The sequence below is a fragment of the Barbus barbus genome (genome assembly GCF_936440315.1).
Source record: "Barbus barbus genome assembly, chromosome: 23".
Classification (NCBI taxonomy): Eukaryota; Metazoa; Chordata; class Actinopteri; order Cypriniformes; family Cyprinidae; genus Barbus; species Barbus barbus.
Genome location: NC_136751.1, coordinates 4,595,321 through 4,618,603, shown reverse-complemented (window position 1 = coordinate 4,618,603; position 23,283 = coordinate 4,595,321). Strand labels below are relative to the sequence as shown.

General features: G+C 40.2%; 3 protein-coding genes across 4 annotated transcripts; 1 reads left to right on the top strand and 2 right to left on the bottom strand.

Annotated features, from left to right (window-relative positions):
- The first annotated feature begins 95 nt into the window (after positions 1-95).
- Positions 96-19,603, top strand: dhx34 (DEAH (Asp-Glu-Ala-His) box polypeptide 34). Of its 2 annotated transcripts, none has more exons than XM_079373449.1 (17): positions 96-961; positions 2,475-2,786; positions 2,869-3,123; positions 3,461-3,563; positions 3,793-4,010; positions 4,173-4,347; positions 4,439-4,632; positions 4,950-5,051; positions 5,153-5,419; positions 7,370-7,543; positions 7,620-7,725; positions 7,807-7,913; positions 8,715-8,996; positions 10,068-10,253; positions 10,349-10,490; positions 11,318-11,463; positions 18,823-19,603. In XM_079373449.1, exons 1-16 carry the CDS (start codon positions 266-268, stop codon positions 11,449-11,451), a joined length of 3,453 nt encoding a protein of 1,150 aa, XP_079229575.1. In that variant the 5' UTR covers positions 96-265; the 3' UTR covers positions 11,452-11,463; positions 18,823-19,603. The 2 variants fall into 2 exon arrangements, with proteins under 2 accessions (XP_079229575.1, XP_079229574.1); XM_079373448.1 differs by having other exon boundaries at positions 106-961; positions 17,869-19,603.
- On the bottom strand, positions 12,211-18,129 carry spred3 (sprouty related EVH1 domain containing 3; the record flags this gene model as incomplete). The annotated part of the gene is made up of 2 exons (XM_079373450.1): positions 12,211-15,312; positions 17,947-18,129. 2 exons carry the CDS (start codon positions 18,127-18,129, stop codon positions 14,344-14,346), a joined length of 1,152 nt encoding a protein of 383 aa, XP_079229576.1. The 3' UTR covers positions 12,211-14,343.
- LOC306842632 (sprouty-related, EVH1 domain-containing protein 2-like) lies at positions 18,431-21,939 on the bottom strand (the record flags this gene model as incomplete). The annotated part of the gene is made up of 5 exons (XM_079373593.1): positions 21,594-21,939; positions 19,124-19,289; positions 18,813-18,981; positions 18,529-18,590; positions 18,431-18,448 (listed from the first exon to the last, which is right to left on the bottom strand). The coding sequence occupies exons 1-5, from the start codon at positions 21,602-21,604 to the stop codon at positions 18,431-18,433; spliced, it is 426 nt and encodes a 141-aa protein (XP_079229719.1). The 5' UTR covers positions 21,605-21,939.
- Between the last annotated feature and the right edge of the window lie 1,344 nt (positions 21,940-23,283).

Here is a 23,283-nt window from a genome sequence, read left to right as displayed (position 1 = left end):
ATTTGTTGTTGGATGTATTTAATTTGCATTTAAACGCGCAGAATGTCTGAACTGTCGCGGTAGGAACTATTGTGTGTTAGCACGCGCGGTAGCCGGACTGTAAACACAGACGGACCAGAAACGGTCCCCTCAAGTTAACGCACCGGTATCGCACCTTTTCAAGAAGCGTAAATATCACAAACATGTGGTTTACAATACCTGAGAAAAGTCCACTATAAATATTAACAATAGTAATGTGAGATAATCGCACTGTGTGTGGTTAAAGATGTCCCATCAGCGACAGCAGAGCCGGAGCTGGGACTGGGACAGTCCTCGGTGTCGAGCCCAGCTGGACGAGGTGTTTTTCCGCCGGCATGACTACATCCAGACGGGCGGCGCCGAACACAAGGAGTTCTGGAGCTTCTTTGAGCGCTTCCAGAGATTCAAAGCCAAAAGAGAGATGTCTGCAGCCAAATCCAGCAGGCAGGAGTCACACGAGGGAGAAGCCAGGAAGAAGTCTGGATCTGTGGATCTGGGGCTTCCAAAGGACTATGATGCCAGGTACAGGATCAACATCTCAGTGTGCTCCAAAGACATAGAGGAGCGACTAGGAGGATCTGAGCACAAGAGGCGCAGGGACCCCTCCGGTCCTGGCAGGCAGGAGATCACAGACTGCCGTCTTGCCCTCCTTCATTTCCTAGACTTCAACCAGAAGCAGAGCTTCAGCAAGCTTTCCAAGTTGAGAAAGGAGCAGAAGAGCCTCCCCATCTTCCAGTACCGGGACAAGATAGTGGAGATGGTGAGGACTCATCCTGTGGTGGTGGTGGCTGGAGACACGGGGTGTGGAAAGTCCACACAGGTGCCCCAGTATCTGCTGGCATCAGGGTTCAACCACATAGCCTGCACTCAACCACGCCGCATTGCCTGCATCTCACTGGCCAAGAGAGTCAGCTTTGAGAGCCTCAACCTGTACGGCTCCAAGGTACAAAGATCAGTACATTATTTTCACAACAAATAATATTTGCATTTCAGTTGAAAAAAAATCAGTAGTTTTAGTACAGGATGATTTTCATTATGTAAATGAGAATTAGGTATAAAAATGTGCATAACTGTTATTGGAATGAATGCAGAAATGCTTAAATGTTAAGAGGCTTCATTTTCTTTTTGCATATAATTTATTTTATGGCTAATAATAGTAATATAATAGGCTTGCTGAAACTGACATTAGCTATGCCATTTTTTAAACAGGAATTATTAACAGAAATACTATTCCAATGAATGAGAATAATTAATAAAAATAATTGCATAATTTTACATTATAATTCTATTTATATATTCATGTATGTATATACATACAGGTTTGCAATTGTTATTTCTGTTAATAATTGTAAACCAATACACTACCAGTCAATAATAAAAATAAAAATTCAACATGATGCTAATAAAAAAATATTTTTTCAACAGTAAATCAGCATGTGACACTGAAGACTGGAGTAATGATGCTTTGATCACAGGAATAAATGACATTTGAAAATGAATTCAAACAGAAAGCAGTTATTTTAAATAGTAAAAATATTTCACAATATTACTTTTTTGCTGTATTTTGGATTAAATAAATGTAGCCTTGGTGAGAAGAGAATTCTTTAAACAAAACATTAAAAATATTACTAGATATAGATATAAATAATACTAATTTTATCATTTTACCAATATAGTATAATTGTATATGCTTATGTATGGGCTTATAATAAAAATACTAAGTGGAAGTTTTAATATATTTTATATATGTACTGTATAGAGCGAGAGAGAGAGAGAGAGCCATGCATATATACAATCATTAATTAATATAACTATATATAACTTAGTAAAAATTATACCTAAGTAGTATATACTAAGTAGGCCTATAGTTCAAATCTATTAACATATTTACTGACAGATAACTCAAGACGTACTGATATAAACATTATAATTAATATGAAGTCTAAAATGTTTTAATGTCAATTTTGATGAGGATTGTATGATCTTTGAATAATATCAGACTTTAAATGCAAAATATTTAAAGTATACTTGCAATAGTTCCACTTTAGCACAATCAAATATACTAAGTATATCTTTAATTGGACTTCTGCACAATTAAAGTGCATTAAGTACTAAATTAGTTGTTCCAGCAGACTTTAATTATACCAGTTTAGTATACTATAAGTACAACTGCAGGACATTTTATTAAGTACATAAATATAAAAATGTATTTGTAGTATACTTAGCATAAAATAAATGTATTTCAAATACATTTAAGTATATTTATTTTTTACTAGGGTAGCTATAATTTGCAGAATCACTATACAAAGAAAATATGAATTTTATGATTTTCCTGTATCTCAATATTTGACAAGAAAATTCATACAAGATGCAAACAGAGTTAAAGAAACTTGGCAGAGAAAACTGTTTGAAAATGAGTTTCCAAATACATATTGTCTTCTGTGTTCTGTCTTCAGGTTGGGTACCAGATCCGCTTTGAGACCAGCCGCACCACAGCTACCAAACTGCTGTTCCTGACCGAGGGTCTCCTGCTCCGGCAGATCCAGCGGGACGATTCCCTGGGCCAGTACCAGGTGCTGATCGTGGACGAGGTGCATGAGAGACACCTGCACTGTGACTTCCTGCTGGGAGTGCTGCGTTCCCTTCTGCCCCTGCGCCCAGACCTGCGGCTGGTCCTCATGTCGGCCACCATCAACATCAAACTCTTCTCCAGCTATTTCAACAACGCACCTGTTCTGCAGGTGCCAGGCAGACTCTTCCCCATTCAGGTGAGCTCTCAATGCAGGCTTCATAGGTTTGTTTTTTGTGAATTAATTGCAGTGTAAGTTTCTCGCGTGCTTGTGTGTGTAGATGATCTACCAGCCCATTCCTCCAGAAGAGCAGGTGTCCCGCTCTGAGAAACTGGACCCGAGGCCATACCTGCGTGTGCTGCAGGGTATTGACCAGCGGTACCCGCCGGAGGAGAGAGGAGACCTGCTGCTGTTCCTCAGCGGAGTGGCTGAGATCTCCACCATCCAGGAGGCCTGTCAGACATACGCCACACACACTCAGCGCTGGATCGTCCTTCCTCTGCACAGCACACTCTCACTGGCCCAGCAGGATAAGGTACATCTGCACTAGAGCAGGTTCATTCAGGACAGGAGATGGTGGATTCCTCATGATCTTTATTTATATATTTTTGAGTAGCTTTTGATCAGTGATTCTTATTTCCACTCTTCTTTTACCGTCCAAAAGGTTAGGGTCAATACTATTTCATTTATTGAAAGAAATTAATAGCAAGGATGCATTAAATTGATCAAACATGACAGTAAAGACATTTATAATGTAATATAAAAGATTCTATTTCAAATAAATCCTGTTCTTATGAACTTTGAATGGTGTATTAAATATGTCCGTGTATTAGTTTTAAATAACTTCTCTATGTGTGAACTTTGACCTTCAGGTGTTTGACATTGCACCCCCGGGTGTGAGAAAGTGCATAATTTCTACCAATATTGCAGAGACCTCGGTCACTATAGATGGAGTGCGCTTTGTGGTTGATTCAGGTACCTGTTGTTATTAATTATTTATTATTATTTTACTAGTTTCTATATATTGTATCATTTTAAAGTTTAAAAAAAATAAATTATATATATATATGTGTGTGTGTGTGTGTGTGTGTGTGTGTGTGTAGATAATATTTTCTTTTAAATTTTAAGATTTTATCAGAGCCTGCCACCAACTTTTATATCATTGTCCTTTCCAAAAATGTCTGTCACTGATGTTTTTCAATAGGAAAGGTGAAAGAGATGAGTTTTGATCCAAAGGCCAAGATGCAGAGGCTGCAGGAGTTCTGGATCAGTAGGGCCAGTTCTGAACAGAGGAAGGGACGAGCAGGCAGAACTGGACCGGGAGTGTGTTACCGACTCTACTCTGAATCTGATTACGACGCCTTCGCCCCATATCCTGTTCCTGAGATCCACAGAGTGGCGCTAGACTCCCTCATCCTACAGGTGCCCTCTCACATCTGGGAAAACAAATCTTTGTTTTCATGAAAATGATAAAAATATGCTTATATTTAGTCATGGTGTCAAGGGCCATAATGTTATCAGATAATTATAATAATTGAGTGAAACACTGGACTTCAAGACATGTTTCAAATTATGTTTTTGCAGATGAAGAGCATGGATCTGGGTGACCCTCGCACTTTTACCTTCATAGACCCTCCTCCGGCTTCTAGTATTCAGACTGCAGTGATGTATCTGAAAGAACAGGGGGCGCTAGATGAAGACGGGGAGCTCACCTCCATTGGCAGGCTGCTGGCTCAACTGCCTGTGGATGTGGTCATTGGTAAAGAACCCTAAGCTGCGGTTTTGTGTGGTTAGTTGAGCTTGCTAATGTATTAATGGCATTGTAAATGCTCCTACTTGTGTTTGTGCAGGAAAAATGCTTGTTTTGGGTTCAGTCTTTAAGCTGGTGGAGCCGGTGCTGACGGTTGCCGCTGCACTGAGTGTCCAGTCTCCGTTTCTGCGCAGTGCTCAGCACAACCCTGACTGCTCCACCACTCGCCAGCCCCTGAACAGCAACCAGGGTGACCCCTTCACTCTGATGAACACCTTTAATGCCTGGGTGCAGGTCAGTTTTTCGGCCTCTTTGCTTGTTTTTGTGTATCAGCGCTGCAAGTCACAATTACCTTTTTTTTTTTTTTTTTTTTTCATGGCAGAAATGGCCTTCCATACTTTTAGTCCTTTTGCTCCCTACCATTATAATGATCATGTATACTAAATAGATATTCGTTTTGAGATTTACCAAATATACCTGTGTTATTACTAGTGATTATTACTGTTTTAGAGTTTAACTTTAAGTGAGTGTTAGATGACGTCAAAGGTAACCTAAAAGTAACTTAAAATAACCGTATTATCTAATAATATCAATATATCCAATGACAACAGGTGAAAGCAGACAGAGGAAGTGGCTCCAGAAAGTGGTGCAGGAGGAGAGGGCTGGAGGAACAGAGGCTTTACGAGATGGTCAACCTCAGACGACAGTTCAAAGTCAGCAGCTCTATATCAACGGTTTCCTCTGTGACTCTCTAACAGCTACAGCTGCGTTTGCCCATGTGACTGACCTTGACAGTGTCATCTGGTTCTTACAGGAGCTGCTGCGGACTCATGGTCTGCTGGAGGCAAATACTGGCGCCAGGACAGAGCTGCAGGACCGAGCCCGGCGCAGAGAGAGACTTACAGAGAGACAGAAGCTCCACCAGCTGAAACGAGACCATGAGCTCCAGGAGAACACCAAGAGGAAAGTTCTGCGCCTGGAGGAAGGATTGGAGGGAGACGCCCTGTCTGGGTCTGATGATGAGGGAGCAGGATCGAGCAAGAAGAGAAGAGATGATGCTGAACAGACTGTGGACATACAGGTGCCTCAGCTGATTTAGATTCTGTAGCATAAGGCAAAAAGAAAAGAATCAACAGTTTACTGTATTCAATCCTTAAAGAGACAGCCCACCCAAAAAATTAACATTCTGTCATCATTTACTCACCCTCATGTCGTTCCAAACATGTATACTTACTTACTTCTTTGGAACATTAAAAAAAGATATTTTGAAGAATGTTGGTAACTAAACAGTTTTGGTTTTCATTGACTTCCATTGAATGGACAAAGAATAAAATGTCAATGGAAACCAAAACTATTTGAACAGCATGAGGATGTTTATTTTTGATTTAACTATCCCTTCAGTTTAATACACAATAATGTTGAAAATTTGTAGCGAGTAAAATTTCTTTATTTTTCTTAAGGAAGTAATTATTTTATTCAACAAGGATGCAATAAATTGGACAAAGTTCATTTTAACCGTTAACCGACCGAGAAGAATTTTGACTGATTAATACAATCAGTTAAACGATATAAAGTCACTTATTTTTTTTTTTTCAGTAATTTATCAATATATTTTAAAAGGTTTGCTGCATGGTTAAAATAAGCTACGCGTTAACAAAATATATATATGTTTTTTAGAGAGAAATAGGCAGATGCGAATTACAAACATAAACACTTTAAACATAGCTAGGCTATTTTAGTTCCCTTCACTCCACAACAATCCTTTCAATTAACAGTAGGCTATTTAGAAAAGAGCAACAATTAAAAATGTAAGAAGCTAGCTATATATGGAGGACCAAACCAAAACAAATAAATTTAGGCTAAAACGAAACTGAAACCAATGTTGGGTCTCTCGTTCGACACAAAATCAAATGTTTCTGTATTCGTGATGTATTTGAATGGCAAAATATTATTTACCTTTAATGTAGGCCTACTTCACTCGTGTTCCAATATCGACGGAAAACAGAATGTTTCGCAATTCATGGCGGTACGGTGATAACGCTTAACGGCACAGATTTTACTACATATTTCAATTGAGCAGTGTGTTTTTTTTTTTTTTATTGTTTGACTGATTGTTTTTTATAATGATAATGAAAGGCTGCATTATTGTGAAGGTAGAATGCTTAACTGTGTGCGCGCGCATGTGGCGCTGGAGCAATCACTTGATTTATTTATTTTCCTTCTAGCAGTGGAAGCAACTACTCCTTTTAGTCATGAAGATAATCGGAATTGTAAACGGTTTGCTTTTATTTGTGTACATTCACAATAAAAATAAATATTTGCGCTTTTGTAAAATAAGCCTAAAAAAATAGGATGCCGCTTTCTGCCGTCTGGTTTCCTTTCACGCAGCACAAAAATGAACCGAAACTCTGCATAAGCTACAGCCTATTTATTCGTTATAATATATAGATTTTGTGTATATAGAGCGCCTAGCTTTATGATGTTTTTCTCCGCTCGCAGAAGCGCTGTTGGTGCGTGATGTTTGGAAAAATGACCGAAATGAACATCCCTAGTCAAAGTGATGGTTAAAGATTTCTATTTAAAAAAAAATTCTGTTCTTTTGAATTTTCTGTTCATCAAAGAATCCTGTAAAAATGTATTGTGATTTTCACATAAAAATGAAGAACTGTTCCAACATTGATTATAAGAAATGTTTGTTGAACACCAAATCATCTTATTGAGAATAATTTCTGAAGGATCATGTGACACTGAAGACTAGAGTAATGATGCTGAAAATTCAGCTTTAACATTAGGAATAAGTTACATTTTAAAATATATTAAATTAGAAAATTGTAATAATAATTTCAGAGTATTACTGTATTTTTGATCAAATAAATGCAGCCTTGGTGATCCTAGAGTCAAAAATAGACTTTATTTTATTTTTGAAAAATGTTATTTATTTATTTTGTATCCTTTTGTATGAAATATGACCCAGGAGAACCCTAATATGAATATGACCCTAATCCTTGGTTGTCCTAATCCTTCCTTACAGGAAGTCAAGTTCAAATTGCGTCACAATGTGAATGAGCTGCAGGAAGCTGCATACGCCAGTGCAGATCTGTCATCACGGCAGCAGGCTCTGCTCAAACTGGTGCTGTGCCGCGGCCTTTACCCACAGCTGGCCATGCCAGATGAGCACAACGCAACCCGCAAAGACTCAGAGCAGGTAACGGCTTCACATGTATACACAGTAATATCAGGCAGCTTTGGACAGCTAACATTCTTTTGTGTTTGTGTGTTAGGTGTTCCACACACGTAATAAACAAGGCGTTGTGATCCACCCAACTAGTGTGTTTGCCAGTGACCCTGAAGTTCTGCATGTCCCCGAACACGAGGCCAGCGAGTTCGGTACATGCACCTCTTTGTAATGGGACAGGAATCATGATGGACTCTGTCCTCCGTTTCACTGCTGTACTCCTCTCTCTGTAGGTGCTGATAAAGGCCAGAGCAACAGGCATCAGTTACTGGCTTTCGTTACTCTGCTAGAAACAAACAAGCCTTACATCTCAAACTGTTTGCGGGTTCCAGCACTACAGGTCAGTGACAGCTGGGAAAATAGCGACCCTCATATAGAATGATATATATTTTTTCCTTATTTACTGTTTGAACCAAGAAACGCGCTGAATTCACAAGTTGCCAAGATTTTATTTTTATACAAAATAGATAGAGAGGACCCCTACAGACCCTCATGACTGTGTGAAAGTCAATAAATCTCTTAAAATATCAGATAATTTGACCTTTTAAAGACAAGGCAGGGTTGGTTCATGTCATTAAAAAGTCCCCAATAAGCTTAATGATATTTCTGAAATAATAAAAAAGTAACATTTTGAGAAATGTTATTTAAAACATTTTAAAAATGAATCAAATTTGCACACTCGCATATATTCAAAATGTGAGAAAAAATTTGTTTATTCATTTATTACTCAATGGAGTCATTAAATTTAAACTTGCCTAGAAAACACTATAATCATTTTCAAAACAAACAAGAAAAACAAAGTACACAAAAGTTTGGGGTAAGAAATGAATTTTATTCAGCAATTTAGTAAATAAAAAAATTGACAATAAAGCATTATAGCATTACAAAAGATTTCTTTTTCAAATAAACGCTATTCTAATCATCAAATAAGCCTGAAAAAATGAATGCAATAAATTAAAATTTAAAATATAATAAAATATTATATATATATATACTGTATTTTTGATCAAATAAATGCAGCCTAGCTGAGATAAAGAGGCTTCTTTTTAAAAACATTCTTACCAGCCCCAAACTTTTGAATGGTAGTATATGTAGCTGAGAAGTCCTTTTTCTTGGTCTTGGACGCTCTTCTCTGTCACAGGCTCTGCTGCTGGTGGCCAGCTCTGTGGACAGTAACGCTGACTGCACGCGGATGGTGGTGGACGGCTGGCTGGAGCTGGGCTTGACTGACGGAGACTCTGCGCTGAAGGTGCTCTCCTCGGCCCTCAGCCTGCGGGGTGAATGGGAGAGGCTGCTTCAGGCTCAGATCGGACAAGGAGGCCCGGGCTCCTCCGCCGGACTCGGGGCAGCCGGGCCCAAAGTGTCCCGCAGAGAACTGGATAAGCTCTGTGAGGGACTCGTGCGGTTTCTGTTATACACTGAGGTAACGAGGCAAACATAATAAATCATAGATGCAAACTCCTCACCTTTAGGTGGCAACTCACTTTTTTGAGATCAAAATACATCACCTTTGAGATTTGCTTAGATCTTTTTTAATTCAGTTATGAAAAGGTAGATTGGTCTTATTTGTATTGGAAAAGTAAGACTGATAACCACTTGGCAACTGCTAGTAAGTTTTATATAGTTTTTTCTTCACTCTTTACTAAACTATCTAAAAAGGGTAATATTTGATGTATTTTAGGTCTGAGATGTGGTAACAGGAAAGAGAGAGAGGGCAAACATTTAGCATTTTAGGTCTAATCAGCCAATATTGTCTTAAATAGCATGTACTGCATAGCACTTCATCTTTTATAACTGATGGGATTTTGACCAAATGTGACCTTGTCGCTGGGGTATATTTGTAGCAATAGCCAAAAATATATTGTATGGGTCAAAATTACCCATTTTTTATTTATGCCAAAAATCATTAGGATATTAAGTAAAGATCATGTTCCATGAAGATATTTTGTAAATTTCCTACAGTAAATATATCAAAACTTAATTTTTGAAATGTAATATGCATTGCTAAGAACTTAATTTGAACAACTTTAAAGGTGATTTTCTCAATATTTTTTTTTTTTTGCACCCTCAGATTCCAGATTTTCAAATCTCAGCCAAATATTGTCCTATCCCAACAAACCATACATCAATGGAACGCTTATTTATTCAACTTTTAGATGATGTATAAATCTCCATTTCAAAAAATGTCAAAAGATTGACTGGTTTTGTGGTCCCAAATATATTCAATCTTGATTTTTGGAAAATGTTGCAACAAGATGTTATTTTTTGTGTGTGAAAAATTAGGGTTTTGGACATATAAGGTCATAAAAATGTTTTTTTTAAAAATACCTTAAAATAACTACAATTGAGTATGTAAAACAAATATCCTTAAAAAAAAAATCCATGTGGAGCATGCCCCCGGTTCTCACCTTTTTACCCTCTTGCCTGTTTGCATCTCTGAATAATGCATCTGTACTATCACTCTTGATCAAACGCACATGACTTTCTCTCATAGGTTAGTTACAGTCTGAGGCGTCTGACAGCGCTGCAGTCTCAGAACCTGTACATCGGACCCCAACTGGATCCCGATCTGTCTTCCGCTTCGGCTATCGGCTCTCTGTTTCCTGGCATGAAAACCGAACCAGATCCCATTAAAGGAGGCCTGCGTTTGTGCAGCTACTTTACCTACAACTGTCTGTGTGTAAGTGCTCTTCCTCAAACAGGATGTGCTTAAAAGCCCTTTCTTACAGTGCTCTAATAGCACCACTTCCTATGTTTTTAATGCGTGTCGTGTAGGACTCTAAGGACCTGTACAGTGAATGTTTACGCAGTTTTTGGAGCTGCCCTCACTGTGACCTTTACATGCCACTGACGCCTTTGGAGCGCATGCAACACGAGGCCACCTGCAGGCCCCCAGAGGAACAGCAGCCTGAGGAAGGTGAGCGGCAGGAAGCAGGACTGTGCTCTTATAAGTCAGCTTTTGTGGTTTGTCTTTTCACTATAAGGCTCAGAATATGCTTGGATGTCTTACTATAGAGCAGTGCAGTGATTATATATTTTTGTAGGCCAGCCTGGAAGTTAACGTCACCCTGGGTCCCTCAACAAAAACCCAATTATTTCCATGAACACAACTTTTGAAGCATAAATAAAAACCTAAATATAGGCTTTAAATGAACTACATCACAATGTCATCACCATTAAGCTTCCAACTCTTTTAGTCTTTATTCAAAAAACATTTTCTCTGAAGAATAGTTTGCAAAACTATGATTATAAACACATTGAAGCTGTGAAAGTGAACTGAGTAGAGGATTTTATCTGTTCGGTGTTAGGATGTTTAATGTCCCCGACAGCTTCTGTAGTCTCATTTAGACTCTAGCCCTAACCCTAACCTCATTTCCATGTTTTGGCTTACAAAAATACATCATCCCAGTATCTTATTTAATTATGGGAAATGAGACGTACAAAAATAGCTCAAATAAATAAATGTAAAAAACTAAATGTTTGCTCAGTATTCACAAAAATGTGAAAACATTTTCCAATTTGCCAAGTTTAAAATTATTTTAATTAATAAAACAATATTCAAAATATAAATAAAAAAATCTATTATTGCTATTATAATATCTTAATATTTTGTTTCTAATACAAAATGATATTTAACTCTTCTCATGTCTTAGCAATAATATTTTCTATTTTTATTCTGTAAATGCTCTAGATTTGGTTATCACTAATCAGTTCTGCACAGTAAATGTTTTTCTTTGTTTACAGAGTCTGAAAGTGTACAAGCGTCCTCATCATCTTCATCGGGTCTGACTAGGGTCTATCATTGTGACATCTGTAATAAAGACCTGACTCTCACCTCGACAGAGATCCTAAAACACAAGCGCCAGCACCTGTCCTGAGCTCACACATGGGTACATGCTCACACTTTGCATCCATCCTTCTGTATTTATATAACTCTCTGTGAAAACTCTCTTGATGTAATTCTTCAACTTGCTTTTAATTGAGTTTAGTTGGGTCCTGGAATTGACTGAGGCGCCCCCTTGTAGACAATCAAGAACGTGCGTGGTGACCTAGTGGTCAGAGTGATTATTGAATGTATATCAAACAGAACTATCAGAAATCGTCTGGCTCTTATTTCAAGAAAATACATTTTTAACACTATTTTCGTGACAACCAAGCATGTCCTCCCAATTCTCTGTAGTTATTTCCACTATAATGCAAGTTATTTATACAATTATTTAAATTACACGAGTATATAGGTAGTGTTTGTTAAATATAATAATATACCGATTTCATTTTTATTGATATTAATTTGAAAAATATTGTCTGCAAAGAAATTTCCATTACTCTGTTTGTTTTGTGTGTGTGTGGGGGGGGGGGATTATTGTCGTGGAAATATGAATTTACTTCTCTTTATGCAAAATATATAAATTCTTATGTGTTTCCTTTGAAAATAGGGAGAAATATGACCTAGACATTTCTTCATGAAATTCGGCCCTATTCCAACTGGATGTTTGAATGGAGCACAATGCACTATTGCTGTCTTGTGCTCTAATACACCAGACTGATATTGTGGTTATGAGTGAATACTGAATGATGCCGTCCCACAATTAAGAGTACATAAACACATGTAAAGACGATTCAGAGTGCAAACTTTTCATTAAAATATAGAGTTAGGGTTTAATTAATGATACAAACCCACGATATGTAACACCTCAAAGCAGCAAATTGGCACAAAGTCAGAGAAGTAAGACAGCACAGAAAATAAAAACCCGTCTCCAAAAATAAATAAAGAATTAGAATATCTCAATAAATATATAAACAGGTAATATTTTCCATTGATTACTTTTCAAACTAATAGACACATACATATTAAAATATGCACATTGGCAGAAATAAACAACCTGGAAAAGAAAATGAGTATTTAGGTACGTCGTTACTTAGAAATTATAGGTTATTGGTTAAATAAATCAAAAGGCACATTTATTAATAGGATGTATGACTAGGGCCCTCAAGGGTGGTCTCATCTCGCTAAGTTCTTTTTTCCAGTGCTATTTTTGGGTCTTTTTGTGTTTCTCTACTCATGTCTAATATTCTGCCCATAAAGAGTGAGTGTGTGTGTGAGTGAGTGAGAAAGAATGTTTCACGTCTTAGAAAATGGACTGAAATGAGTCCAGATGGACAATGAAATACAGTGCATGTATGTAGATCGAATGGTCCAGTGGTTCATTTTGCTGTAAAACCCTTTTCTTTTAAAGTGACTTTAATGAGCAGTTAATACAACATTGATGGAGAAACCTCTTGGAGTTTGGACGTTAGTTCTTCCCCATCATAGATATCATAATTTAGAGGCGTTGTCTTCCTAACTCAAACATTGACTACAGGGCTGTGTCTGATTCCCTAACTCCTCATTACTAGCAGCGAGGTAAGACAAGTTTAGGGGAGTTGAAATAGCAGCTTCGAGATATTTAAAACAATGTTTCTTAACACTTTGAGGTCCAAAACGTTATGCCAGGCAGTGTTTGAACTGATTGGTCTAAATTCTTGCGTCCTTTAGCCAGACAACGCAGTTTTCAGCGTCAAGACATTTGCCTGTCCACAGTGAAAACAAAATTATATTCTGTAACACAGTCACAGCCAGCCAATGGGATTTCACTGTGGGCGGGGCTACCCAGACAAAATGTCCTGTCACTTCGTTGCTCTGTTCAGGACTCGGTGCGACGGCCCAAAACCACACGTGAGGTGCACTGTAACTCGTTATAGTTAATGATTCAGTACTTCTCTTGTTGCCATTCGGACAGATAAAGTTAAAATGTTGTGTTACACACAACAAGCCTTTGCTCTTTTCTTCTTTTCATCTTACTAACAACTAATTGCACTGTATTTTTGGTGGCGTGTACATCTACATTTCAAGGCCTCGGTTCACATTTGCTGTGAAAATGTTCGGCAGATTCACGTCTAGATTATCTCTCCACGTTTTTTTTGGTCTATACTTCAAATATAGGCAACATTCTTGGTTGCTGGCAAGTTCAATACAACTGTACTCTTTTGACAGAAGAATGAGCATGTATGTGGTGAAAGTGGTGGTTTTGGTGAAACTGCCCTCGATCACGTTCCCTGTTCTCAAACAACTAAAAGTGATACAACATCAACATGTTCTCCTTCACAAATATGTTCTGGGCGAACGTGCGTGAAAAACCTACCGCAAAGACCATATACAAAACCTCACCACAGCACACAGTCCCCGAAATAAGTCTATCTGCCTTCCTCTCCTCTGGACTTTGAGGTAAAACACAGTAACTTAGAGGTACAAGGGGAGTGTATTCGTTAAATCAGTTGCAAAAAATATCTTTCAATAGTTCAAGTAAAATTAGATACTCCAAAAAAGGTCTGATAACCATAGCTATAAACATTTTTCATCTCATATTTTCTCCATAATTAAATAAAAAATAAAACCCAAGAGAAAAAAAAACGTAACAATTGTTTACACGTCACTGATCCCCATTCACTCCCCACTTCCCGGAGACGACCCCTGACTCCAACGACCAGCAAATCAGAGAGCGATCTCCCCGAACCCATGCACCCACCGCCGGTACGAGCGTGAAGGGTCAGAGCAGAAAATAGAAAGAACGGAATGCAGCAGACGGCCTCAGAGAGGGCGAGGGGATATTATCGTGAAGGTTTATGTTGGAGATCTGGCTCTACGGCTGTTCCTCGAACAACGACAACGTCTTTGTGCTCCCGTCCCGTCACAATAAACCCCGCCCAAGCGCCCTCCCCCCGGTCAGGCCTCATCGCACGGCCTTGTGCTTTCCTCCGCAGCAGCCGCATCTCTCCCCACAGCGCAGGCATGCGCGCAGGGGCAGGTAGCAGCACATGCAGGGCACGAAAAGAGACAGCGCCAACAGCGCCATCCAGCGAGCGCAGCACAGCGTGTGCGGCCGGCCGCCCATCGAGTCCTCGCATGAGCACGGCTCCCAGAACTCGCCCTCGGAGTCCGACATGCAGTGGTAGAGCAGGCTCTCTGCGCACCACACACACGTCCACTGGCGCAGGCAGTGTAGCGCTGGATCGGGAGCGTCCCGGCAGCGGCCCCGTCCGTTCTCGGAGGCGCTGAAGACGGAGCGGCAGTACACGCAGCGCGACGAACAGGAGGAGGAGCCCTGCGGACAGGAGCTGTCGTCGTCGGGCGAGATGGCTTCCCCTCCGCCGGCCCCTCGCTTGCGAGTCCGAGAGCGGGGCGTGGCGAGCGAGGTGTGGATGCAGCAGGGCGAGGGTGAGCCTTTGCCTGTCTCCTGCGGGGAGCCGCTGGCCGACGGCACTCCCGGCACGGCGTTGGGCATGCAGGTGGGCGAAGAGTTGCACTGGGATCCTTTGGTGTCCAGCATGACAGTGACCTCACAGCCCGTGGTGCCCACGCCGGCCAGTTCCTTCTCGAAGCGCACCACGCAAAGCTCCGACTTGTCCTGGCTGCCACCCACCACCACGCCCCCCGTCAGCCCGCCCACCTTGGTCCGTGTAGCACCGGCGCGGCGGTAGTCCTCGTAGCCACGTGTACCCCACAGATCCTTGCAGGGGTCGAGGCTGCGGAGGTCCCCTTCCTCCAGCAGGGAGATGGTGGGCGAGAGCGGAGAGAGGGGGGAGGAGGCAGGGGGCACTATGGGGGGGGTCGGGGGAGCTGGAGGAGGCGGAGGGGGTGCCGGAGGGTTCAAAACGGCGGTAACTTGGGTGAGCTGGTGCTGGGCTGGTCGGGTGTGGATCTGCAGTGAGAGAAGAGCAAGGGTTGAATATAACGCTAGAGAGGCAGTGACATGACCCTCGTTTTTTAAGTCTGGATCAATTCATTTATTAAAAAATACAATAAACATGCAATTAATTCGTACGTGGATGGGTGTATTCACACCAGGAAAGTCCACTAGTTCACTTGCTTTGGTCCGGACCAAATACAATGTCAGTTGTTGTTGTTTTTTTTGCTGTGGTTCACTTTCACACTGCCTATATTGCAAGTGAACCAAAAATTGTAAAGGTGTATTCACACCTGTCTTGTTTGGTTTGGTTCAGTTGAATCGAGTTCAAGTTAATTTTCCCCCTTGGTGAGGATCTTTTGGGCAGGTGTGAATACAGCAATTGCACTCGGGTGTGGACCAAACAACCATACCGAGACCCAGCTGAAGAGGTGGTCTCGGTCCGGTTCCAAGGGAACTCTGGTACGGTTGAATGGTTGAACCAATGAATGGATGACCTTAGAACAGGTGTGGTTTTGTTTACAATTTATGATTCACTTGCAAAAAGGGCAGTGTGAAAGAGAACAACCAAACAAAAAAAAATATATATATATAAATATTGTATTTGGTCTGGACCAAAACAAGTGAACTAGCGGACTTTCCTGGGGCCTGTACCATGAAGCCGGATTAGCTGGCTAGCCAGGTAAGTTTCAGTTTAGTTTGCACCAATCCTGGGTTTTAGATACCATGAAAGTGGCTTGGCTTTTAGCTGCGTTCATTGCCATAGTAACTTACACTCCACGGCTAACCTGCTCTGGGGCAGGTTATGTTCTGAGTTAGAGATTGCAAACTGAAATTGGACCAATCAGATGTGAGCAAAGTGACACATGTATGACACAAAAAAAGTCACTCCCCCAGTTTCTCTTTCTACAAATTAAAGGTCACTATGAAGTACCTTAAAAAAGATACAACAAAATTGTCTGGCTTCACTGATAATTACAATTTACGTATGATTTATATAATTATTATAAGATTTATATTATTATTACTCCATTACACACAAGCACCTTTAGTTTAACAATTATTATAAAGCATTCATTTTAAATAAATATTAATATATACAGATCATATGTAATATAAATAAGTGGTAGAATCAATAGATAATGCTTTAAAATGTGACCTTACATGTTTGAGTCTCTATCACTATATATTATCAACTATATAAACTAACTTCACAAGTTTAACTTGTGACTGCACTTATAGAGCAAGATAATTTTCTTTATTTGTCCTCTTTCATGGACAAGTACTTCAGTGGAAATGCGTTTAAATTCCTCATATTCTTTAATCTCTTAACCTTTAACAAAATAGTTCTGAATCTCGCTGGCTCTCGCGAGAAGTAAATCACACTTGCGCTGTGGTGTGATTGGCTGTTCGCCGCTGATGTCACACATTCATGTGCACGCGCTCCATTAACTCAGGATTAAGCCTGAGTTGACAGAGAAAGTTGATGATCAGCTTCATGGTACCGACAAAGCCAGATTGGAGTGGTTTGGATTTGTCAACTCAAAACTTATCCTATAACTCTGAATTTGTTCATCTACCATCATGGTACAGGCCCCTGGTGTGAATACACCCTAAACAAAAACACATGTGTTCTAAAGTCATTCATTCATTGGTTCATCCATTCAACCTGCCCAAAAGATCCACACCAAGGGGGGAAACGAACTTGAGTTTGACTCAATTGAACCAAACAAGACAAGTGTGAATACACCCTAAAAAGCTGTCACCTTTTCAAAAGGTACATCTTTTCTTTGAATCTGACAGACCCTTTTAGGTTACACTTTATTCTAGAGTACTTGCAGTGTAAAACAGTACTGCGTAGTATGAAGTAGCTACGTGGGTTAAGGTTAGGTTTAGGGGTAGGTTCAGGGTTAGTACATAGTTGTTACGCAGTTATTTTAATTGTTATAATAAATAGATAGTATGTACATGCAGAACAGTACTGTAAAATAAAGGGCTACAGCAAGGTGCATATTAGTAGCCTAAAGGTATATATTAGTACCTAAATTGTACATATCAGTACTTTTTGAAACTGTACTTTTTTTCTAAGAGTGTACAGTGACTCAAATGCACCATTTCCAATGCACCAAGTAAAAAAAGTCAGAGTAATACAACCGCCTTATGAAGCAATAAAACCCTCACAAAAAAAAAATGAAGTTCTTGAAAAGAAAACCGTGCGTAGTATTTTTCAGCAAAATTCCTTCACTGCATATTTGAATGAAAAAAAAAAAGCTTGTTGGTCATCCTGCTTGTAAAATGTCATGTGGTGCGACTCCCAACAAACTTAATATTAATAAAAAATTCATGATATTTATGAAAAAAAACAATCATCTTAAAATTATATATTTATTTATGTAAAAGCTTTTTGTACATAATTATTAATATGAATACATTCATGTGTATTCATTGCTTTATATTGATGGTTGAACCACATGACATTTTTCCCATTGATCTACACCATTTCTTGAAAATTGTATAAAGGTTTTTTAAAAACCACATGAATACAAAGAGTCCATGTTTGTTTTAAACTAGATTTCCCTTTTTGGACACATGGACGCGGCATTGACGGAACATACCAGAATCAACTTTCAAGCAATGTGAATCCTTTACCTGAGCCGGGGTCTGCGTCGTGCAGGCGTGCCCTGTCCCATACGCAAACTCCTCTGTGGAGCACACAAAACAGGTGGAGGAGGACTCACTGGTCACAATGGTAATGGGTTTGGGCAGCATCTCTTTTCTGCTGTTGGATGACGACTCACTCCCTGTATGAGACTGAGACAGACTGCAAGTCATCAAACATGCAGAACCACCTCATGCTTACGCAACAAGATGGAGGATAGGTGTAAATGTGTAGTTTGGATTTTCTTGTTTTATGAATGAGTCATTCACTAATTCTGCTTTGACTTCCTTTGAATAGTATTCAAAAAAAGAAACTAAATTATTGCCAAGATTTTAGACGGGAAACAGCAAAACAAGTTATTACATTTTGATTAGTTTTGATGATTACAAAGACAATTTTCTTTGGAATGAATCGTACACAATAAGACCAGAAACACATAAATAGTCCATTTTGATATTTTGACTTCAATATCTATCACGACTTGATGAGTATCTAGGCACAAAGTAATTCTCAGACAGACACAAAGATGAACCAGATACTGTGAAGCACTTTGATTTGATAAAAACACTCACTGCTTGACCGTCATCCTCAGTGTCTCCCTCTTCAGGTGTCGAGGAGGATGGCGAGTCAGATCCTGCAGGGAAGTGTTAAAAAATAGATTCTGGTTTATCATAAATACATTTCAAGAATAAAAACAGGAGTTCACATTAGTAATATCCTTGCATGGCATCGTCGTCTTCACTGTAATAGTATGTTTAGAGGCCAGAACAACAGGGTTATTTGGCTTTAAATCTCGAAACTACATTAAATCTTTTCGCTCCAGCTTCCTGTTCACTATCTTTTGCTGCTTCTGTACCTCTGTCCAGCTTCTCAAGGACACTTTGAAGCCCCCTCTCGAAGGAGATGGCGTCAGCTGGACTCTGGAAGGTCAGACCAAACTTCCTCTCCTCCACACGCCAGTGATGGAAGATGGGGTTCACCTTGTTGTAGACCAGACCCTTTTGAATGGCGCATTCCAGCACAGGCTGCACAAAAAAAGAGAGAGGCGGGTCACCGGTGGGCCACTCGTTAGGGCAACTACCAGATTACCAGAACGACCAGGACTGTCAGGCTGAGGGAACATCAGTGCACTCAAAGACATGCATGAACACACACGCACACACTCACTGCTCGATCGCGTAGCCGTTCTCCACGTATGACGTACTCTCTCCGCCCACGACCTTCAGAGCGCCGCCCCTTGCATATGATCACATGACTGAGGCCGCCACCTCCAAGGGGCACCCAGCCACCGCTAGAATCGTCACGTGTCATCACCACCGCTCGGACACGCACACTGTTAGGGAAGTGAAAGCAGTGAGTGCACTAGCCAGCTGAGCGCAAACACACACACACACCCACACACACAAACACAGACTTTGAGACATAGGCAGTTAAAGAAGAAAATACAACCATCGGTACAAAATATTAAAATAGCCTCAAAATGAAGGGAACTGACAATTAATAGGGAAAAGAGACAGAGATGCAGTGTGAAGATGTGTAAGGAAGTACTATTATTGGCCTGCAATCTCCACTGAAATGATGACGTTCATAAACCATTTTGCTTCTGTAATATTTCTGGAATATCAGTGAGAATAAAGAATGGCTCTTATCCATTTGAAGTTTATTAGATCGTGAAAAGTGGACGTTAAAGCATCATAAAAAGAAAGGATGTTTCAGACAATGAGCAAGTTACATTACATCTGTAAAAAAAAAAAGAAAGATTTGATTAATAGAAACAGCATGCACTAGCCATCAAAGAACACGCATTAAAAAAGTAAAGTTCAGTTTTGATTTCATGTTGACTGAAATTTTAGAAGGACTTAGTAGTAAAATACCTTTAACCTCCACAATCGTCTTTGTTTCAAAGTTGAAAACTTAAAGCCAGCCAGTTTAAGCCAAATGCAAGCAGGTTAGTCTGGAGATCTGGGCTTTGGGAGGGAAACACACCTCACAGTCTTAGGCTACAGTATGGTTGATGTGATGGTCACAGCTAGCAGCAGACACGTGACTGGAGGAGACTGGATGAAACATGTTTGGCTCTTTTCCCTGCCCACGCCATGATGATGATATTAGTCCAAATGAAGAGTCATTTCAGAGGCGGAGCAATTATATGTGTTAAAATATTACTAAGACATTTGAATGAATGTGTACCACAATAGAGCCCATACGTAAATATGGTTCATTTTATGCTGACGTTGAAGGTGCAATGGATTTCACCTCTTTTGGCAACATCCATTCGCCAGATTTAGCCAATGAATATGACACGCCCCCTTTCCAGAACTCCGCCCCGAACTCGCAAACGTTTCTGATTCGCTGGAAAGGACTAGTTCTGCTGTGACAGAGACAGGTGTGATTTGTCAAGACGCCCATTTTAGTGATATCTGTCAGGTAACAGGGACATTTTATGCTTGGTATTCCAAAAATCGCCCTTTAGTATAATTTTGAATGATTCCTTGGGACGAGATGGTGTGGCATGGCGGCAAGGGCTGTTATATCGTGTTAAATGGATTGAATGATCAAATCACAACGTCACGTGCGCTTTGTGTATTCCCAAAACTACAGGGAATATATAAACAGTGAAGCACGATTATAACAATGAGAGGATTTTTTAATGGACGGTCACGTGGGCGAGGAAAATCTAATCACTCTTTCAGCGCGCGCACGTTTCCAGCCATCGCTCATTTCTGTAGAAAAGTCTTTAATACAGTCGTTTACAATGAACCCGGCATCAAACAACAAAGAGCATCATGGCTCCATATGGGGGGAGTAGCTCGTAAATAAATGAATGGCCTGAGGGGAATGAAATGTGTGGAGATGAAGAGTTGAGATGCATCAATGAACGCGCCCATACAGGCCCTCATAGACACAAGCTCCATTACAATAAGCTATCAAATCACATCCATTTTGATTCAGAGCCCTGTTTGTGTTATTAAACGGCATCGGTTATTATAAGCCATTGCAGCAGGCGTTCACGCGCACTCATTCGTTCATTTTATGAATGGATAAAGCACATCTATGCTGAAGCACGGCGGATGAGTGGATGAAAGGAGGATATGGACCAGAAGAAGAAGAAGAGAAGCGCTGGGGGGAGGGGAGACATGAAGAGGAAGAGGAGGAGGGGGTGAGAGAAAAATCACATTTCATTCATAAAGTTTGGCTTTAAAAATCATAATGAAACTCGAGACGCGTTGATAAAAGCATCCCTCTCCGCCTCCAGTGTGCTCCCGACGACAGAAAACTCGCCATATTTCGTCGATTTGTAACGAAACGTTTTATAATTCACGGATGTATTTGGTGGTTATACGTGGAGCCTCCACACACACACACACACACACACACACCATCATCATCTTCGAGACAAAAAGCCGTCTCTTACTGCACCCCGTTCGTCTTTCACGCGGCATTGAAGGCGTTTTATGTCCGCTAGTGCACTTCAGCCGAGGCCCGTTCAGTGGCGTTATTCATCAAATGTTGGAGAATATGGTGCACAGTGTTGATAGCATAGCTGCGTAATAGTGTTTATGAGCATCTTACAGTCCATTAGAGGTGCTGCAAATCAATCAGTCTGTTCTGCTCAAATAAAAATGCATGGACTTACTCGCCCTCCATGGCTCGGTGTTGCCCGCCGCTTCGAGCTGGCTGCCCCCCGGTCTCTCGTCTTTTTTATTCCCCTTCTTACCGAACACACACACACACACTCTCTCTCGCGCGCGCGCGTTCTCACACTCACACACACACACACACACACGTGCGCGCGCGCGCGCGTCCTCACTCTCTCGCTCACATACGCACGCACACGGTCTCTCTTTCACTCACTCCTTGCGCTCGTTGCTCTCATTTTCGTGTCTTTCTCTGTCCACCTTCATAGGGTTTCGGATGGGCTCGAGGATGCAGCAACCATTTTCCACCGGCGGCATCATCATCATCCTCCCTCCCTCTCCCTCTCTCTCAATCACTCCCTCCCTGTTTCTCTCTCTCTCTCTCTCTCTCTCTCTCTACCTGTCTACAGCAGTTCTCACACACTCATATTAAACACACTCGTGGATGGACACTGTGTCCCCGAGTGGGAGTCGCATCGGTCCAGTTTTGTGGCTGCCAGGACATTCAGAGCGATTTGCTTCTATAAATGTGCATAAACAACCAGCAGTGCCAAAACTGAACAGAGAGTGGCTGCTAATGTTAGTGAGAAAAATGTTTACACACAGCAAATGATCAATAGTCTAATAACAGTGTGGTAAGTGCACAAACTCGGTTGATCAGCGATAGATAACGCTTCAGTACCTTGGACAGCTCCATACAGCTCTATACGCCATGACAGAATTCACAGCAGCTAGTCTCCATTCATCTCCAGCTCCTCCATTCATGTTCACTGATAGCCCACCATTGATAAACAGCCACGCCGGCGTCGAGCCTTTATTACTCAATAAACAGCCCGTCTCGCTCCCGTTCAAGCATTTGGATTAAGTGCATGAAAATAGTTTGCTATTTTAATAAAAAATATATGGTCAAATATCATCAGTTGTCTAATGAATGTTTGCGCGCTGATTAATTCAAAAGTAACATTCGGAAATGATGCGAGGAATCATCAATGAATTTTTAGAATTTCTGTGGATGTGTTTTTGTTTCTTTGTTCGTCCAAACTGACATTATTGACAAATATTCCTACTCTATTTTAGTTGTTAAATTAGTCGTAGCCTATATTATCGCTATTATTTTTCTATAGCATTTGTTCTTTAAAAAAATAGGTTACATTTAAAAAAAACAAAAAAAAACACAAAATTTGCAAATTTTATTTGCACAAAATACGAGTGTGTACATAAATACATATCATTAATCAAAAGCTCTTCTCTTTGCTTTTTATTAATAATGTTCTTCAGGTGCTGTAGTCAATTGTCTCGAATAGGCCTAATCATTTTACACGAAAAATAAAATGATTATTTTAATTGGGATAATAAGATGAACCAATATCAACACCTAATTAAGGAATAATCAATAGCTACACTTTTAGCTGGAGATACTTTAAACTGTATTTTGCACAAATACTATATAAGGTTTAGTACAGTTTACTGAATGTAGGTTACAGCAGTAGAGATAATAATAATAATGTAACAATCTGAAGGCCGTGAAGAAAGCTGCAAGGACGTGGTTTAGAGTCAAATGGTGAATTACAGACATGTGTTTTCAGTACTAGCTTTAGTTATGTTTGTTGGTTTCAAACACATGTAATTTAGCTAAAACACAATATAGTTTGATATTTACACAAGGGTCTGCTTCAAATTAGATGTTTG